At 38.2% G+C, this 3,086-nt stretch overlaps 1 protein-coding gene across 1 annotated transcript; it reads left to right on the top strand.

Annotated features, from left to right (window-relative positions):
- Positions 1-276: 276 nt before the first annotated feature.
- Positions 277-2,018, top strand: ATP5H (ATP synthase, H transporting, mitochondrial Fo complex, subunit d). The gene is made up of 5 exons (XM_051211005.1): positions 277-576; positions 637-790; positions 829-1,003; positions 1,037-1,099; positions 1,134-2,018. The coding sequence occupies exons 2-5, from the start codon at positions 669-671 to the stop codon at positions 1,302-1,304; spliced, it is 531 nt and encodes a 176-aa protein (XP_051071034.1). The 5' UTR covers positions 277-576; positions 637-668; the 3' UTR covers positions 1,305-2,018.
- Positions 2,019-3,086: the final 1,068 nt, after the last annotated feature.

The following is a 3,086-nucleotide window of genomic DNA, read 5'->3' as shown; positions in this document are numbered from 1 at the left end:
ACCTGAACAAGTCTGTGAAATAAGGTTCTAAGTTGTGACTTAAAAAAAGCTGAATACCTCAAAGAAGCAGACGCTAGAGGTTTTCGAGTGCTATGGTCTCTTGAAGTAGCCCCTGAAACGTCCCCTATCGAAGTACTGAGTATTTTGTTAAACTAGGGCTGAACATAATTTTCATTAAGACATCTAGAAAATCCAGGATCAAGACCCACAACTTCGACTGGATTTTTGTCTATGCTGCTACTACACCAAGTGTGGTTCCAGTAACTTCCAGATGTCAGAGGTCATCTGTAGTATAGTAAATACAGTTCGAACTGTAACTTGCTAAAGTAAATTAATATTCCTACATCTCACTGGGTGTATTATTGACACAATCGAATATTTTAAACCCCTATGTCAGAAGTTCAACACTTATCGTATGCGAAAAATACTAATATTGAGAGACGAAGCCTTTTTTTTGTTCAAGATATTTATATTGAACATTAGATGTAGCGACCCAATTAATTGGGCATAAAAAGCTACGGAATTTTTCATCCTATCAATTTAGACGATTTTATGGTTCTATTCTATCACATAAGTGTCAGTTTCATAAATTCGTTTAATCGTTTATTTACCTACAATTGACGTACATACTCACAGTTAACCTTGGAGTGTGGTTTTCATTTCGAGCAATGACCTCTAGGCGTGTTGTGGTTTCAGCTGTGAATTGGACTGAACTGTATTCAAAATGCCCGAAACATCAATTAGATCAATTTAGAGAGTTGAAGACAAAGACAGACAATCTTGTATCTAAGTAAGATAGCTTAATTTACTAGACATTGTTCGTCATAGGATAACATCACTTCCAGAATCTCTGCCACCAATTAATTGGGAACACTATGCACATGCCGTCCCCATCCCAGGGCTAGTAGATAAATTCAAGAAGGAATATGCAGGTTTTTCAGTTGAATATCCTAAAGATACGTCGGGTGCTGTCACTAAAGTTCAGAGCCAAGGAAGGATTATGGTAAGTGCTTTTTGCTAACAGACGACTTCGCAGATGGCGAACGCTGAACGTCATGCAGATGCTTGTTTGAAGATGAAAGCTAGTGCAGAAAAAATGGTAGCTTCCCCGAAATAATCTTTACTTTTATTAGAAAGCTGCTCTAAACAAACTGCCTCCTGTAGATGAGTCTGTGCCAGAAATCATGGTTGCGTATTTTGGTCTTCAGGCCAATCGGTTTATCGATCGCAGCAAACCAATATCTCTAGGAAATACGAATATTTTAAAAAGGTCTGCACCATCGATGCATTGGGACTTCAATTAACATAAATGACCAATTCTAGTTACGTATTCGATTAGTTTGTACCCTCCATGCTTCCTAATTTTAATAGAAAGTACACCTTGTTCTACTTATTGTTATTCCTATTGGTTATCTCAGTTGTCTAGAGGATTTCGTTGGCCAGGTATTTACGATTTGAACAGTTTGTGCTAAAATGGATTACCGTTGCAGTCATTTGCGTATTTGAAATCAGTTGGTTGTAGTAGTTAATGAAGAGCTATATCTAAGGAATTCTTATCTATCACAAGAAAGTTAGCTGGTACTAGTTACATCCACGGATAATCAGTCCCATAACACTGGATACTAGTTAGGTAATATATAGCTTGTTCGCTTATGACTTCTACTGTTCCTACTGCTATATGCACGGTAGTACGTTTTTATCTGCACTTTTTAGTTGACGTCTGATTTCAGTTGTCGGTAATAAAGCTTACGAAATTGTGGATAGAATTACAAATGTGTATCCAGTAAATACGACTGACAAAAATGTGGTACAATCTTGGTAACCGATTTCATTCACAACTGAGAATTTATATTGGATTCCTGACATGTTAAACGAGAACTAGTATAGCGTACTCGTCCAACTTAGTTTCCATACGCATGTAGACACCCAGAGTTCGAGTCTGAGTAGATTATATTTAACGCTTTCGCGACAAACGCGTCGACCACTTAGAATGGGATTGTTTTCTAAATAAGAATTGCGTTCCAAACTGTGTGTAACAGGCCTGAGTGGGTTCGTATGTTGGTACACTGATTGTCCACTCCTTGAAAACACTAGTAAGCTATTGTAACAGTGAGAACAGGTAACGGCACTGAGTTGTTTCCAACTACACCGAGAGTGTATGGACCAGTCGGATGGTTTGCCATTTTAGTAGACTTGATCTGAATTTCATCTAATATCTAACCTGGAGTCGGCTTATCTTTCGGACTACCCGCAAATTATTGCATTTATTGGACTCTTTTACTTAGCATTCGTTGGCGCAAAAATAATGCTATTATACACTTGTGGGTAACTTTCAGTACAATTCATTTAAGCTAATGCGAAGAATAATCTGGTGAATGATATATTAAGGAACTTGTGAAGAGTCACTAAGACAACGTCAGTTCGCACAAAGCAGATTAGCTGTCCTCTACGATACCACTGATGAAATAAAGATAATTTGAGCAATTAAGTTCCTAATCGCATCTGGTAGTCCATTCCTCAGTTGGACATCTTTTCGTTGCATTTGTTAGTATCTACAAATCAACGATTAGTAGATGGGATTCATCTGGACGACTTCTGACGTTAAGTTGGTTCAAAATTGGCACTATCAACTCTCAGTCTTACTACACTGTAATAATCATAGTGGAGGACCAGCGGCTAAGGTTACGCCTCTCTCACAACCAAATACGTCTAGTTCAACCACGGCATCATCAGTAGATGGCATCTCAAATAGGATAGATGAATCCCATTACGGTCCTGATGCTAATGTTACTTTTAAGATGTGGTTCAGGCGTTATGGAGATCTATTTATATTTGATTTCGCCAATCAAGATGATGCTTGGAAAATGCGGCTGTTACTTTGTAAATTGGGTGCAACTGAGCTGGACAAGTATTGCAATCTGATCCTGTCTTTGAACCCACGTGACCGATCATTTACAGACACAGTTCAGACATTAAGCCAACATTTTGGCGATAACTCGTCTGTTTAATACTCGTTATCAATGCTTGAAGCTAACTATGAACGAATATGATGATTTTCTTACGCATTTGGGCGTCGTCAACCGTGA

This window comes from Schistosoma haematobium, chromosome ZW (genome assembly GCF_000699445.3).
Source record: "Schistosoma haematobium chromosome ZW, whole genome shotgun sequence".
Classification (NCBI taxonomy): Eukaryota; Metazoa; Platyhelminthes; class Trematoda; order Strigeidida; family Schistosomatidae; genus Schistosoma; species Schistosoma haematobium.
The sequence above is the reverse complement of the archived record's forward strand: the minus strand, read 5'-3'. Positions and strand labels throughout refer to the sequence as shown.

What these genes read in the sequence shown, in the direction of transcription:
- ATP5H (XM_051211005.1), top strand. Translation starts at nt 669, where the DNA reads ATGACCTCTAGGCGTGTTGTGGTTTCAGCTGTGAATTGGACTGAACTG. An exon ending in ACAGACAATCTTGTATCTAA is followed by an intron (nt 791 to 828) that starts GTAAGATAGCTT and finishes TGTTCGTCATAG; the next exon opens with GATAACATCACTTCCAGAAT. An exon ending in AAGCTAGTGCAGAAAAAATG is followed by an intron (nt 1,100 to 1,133) that starts GTAGCTTCCCCG and finishes TACTTTTATTAG; the next exon opens with AAAGCTGCTCTAAACAAACT.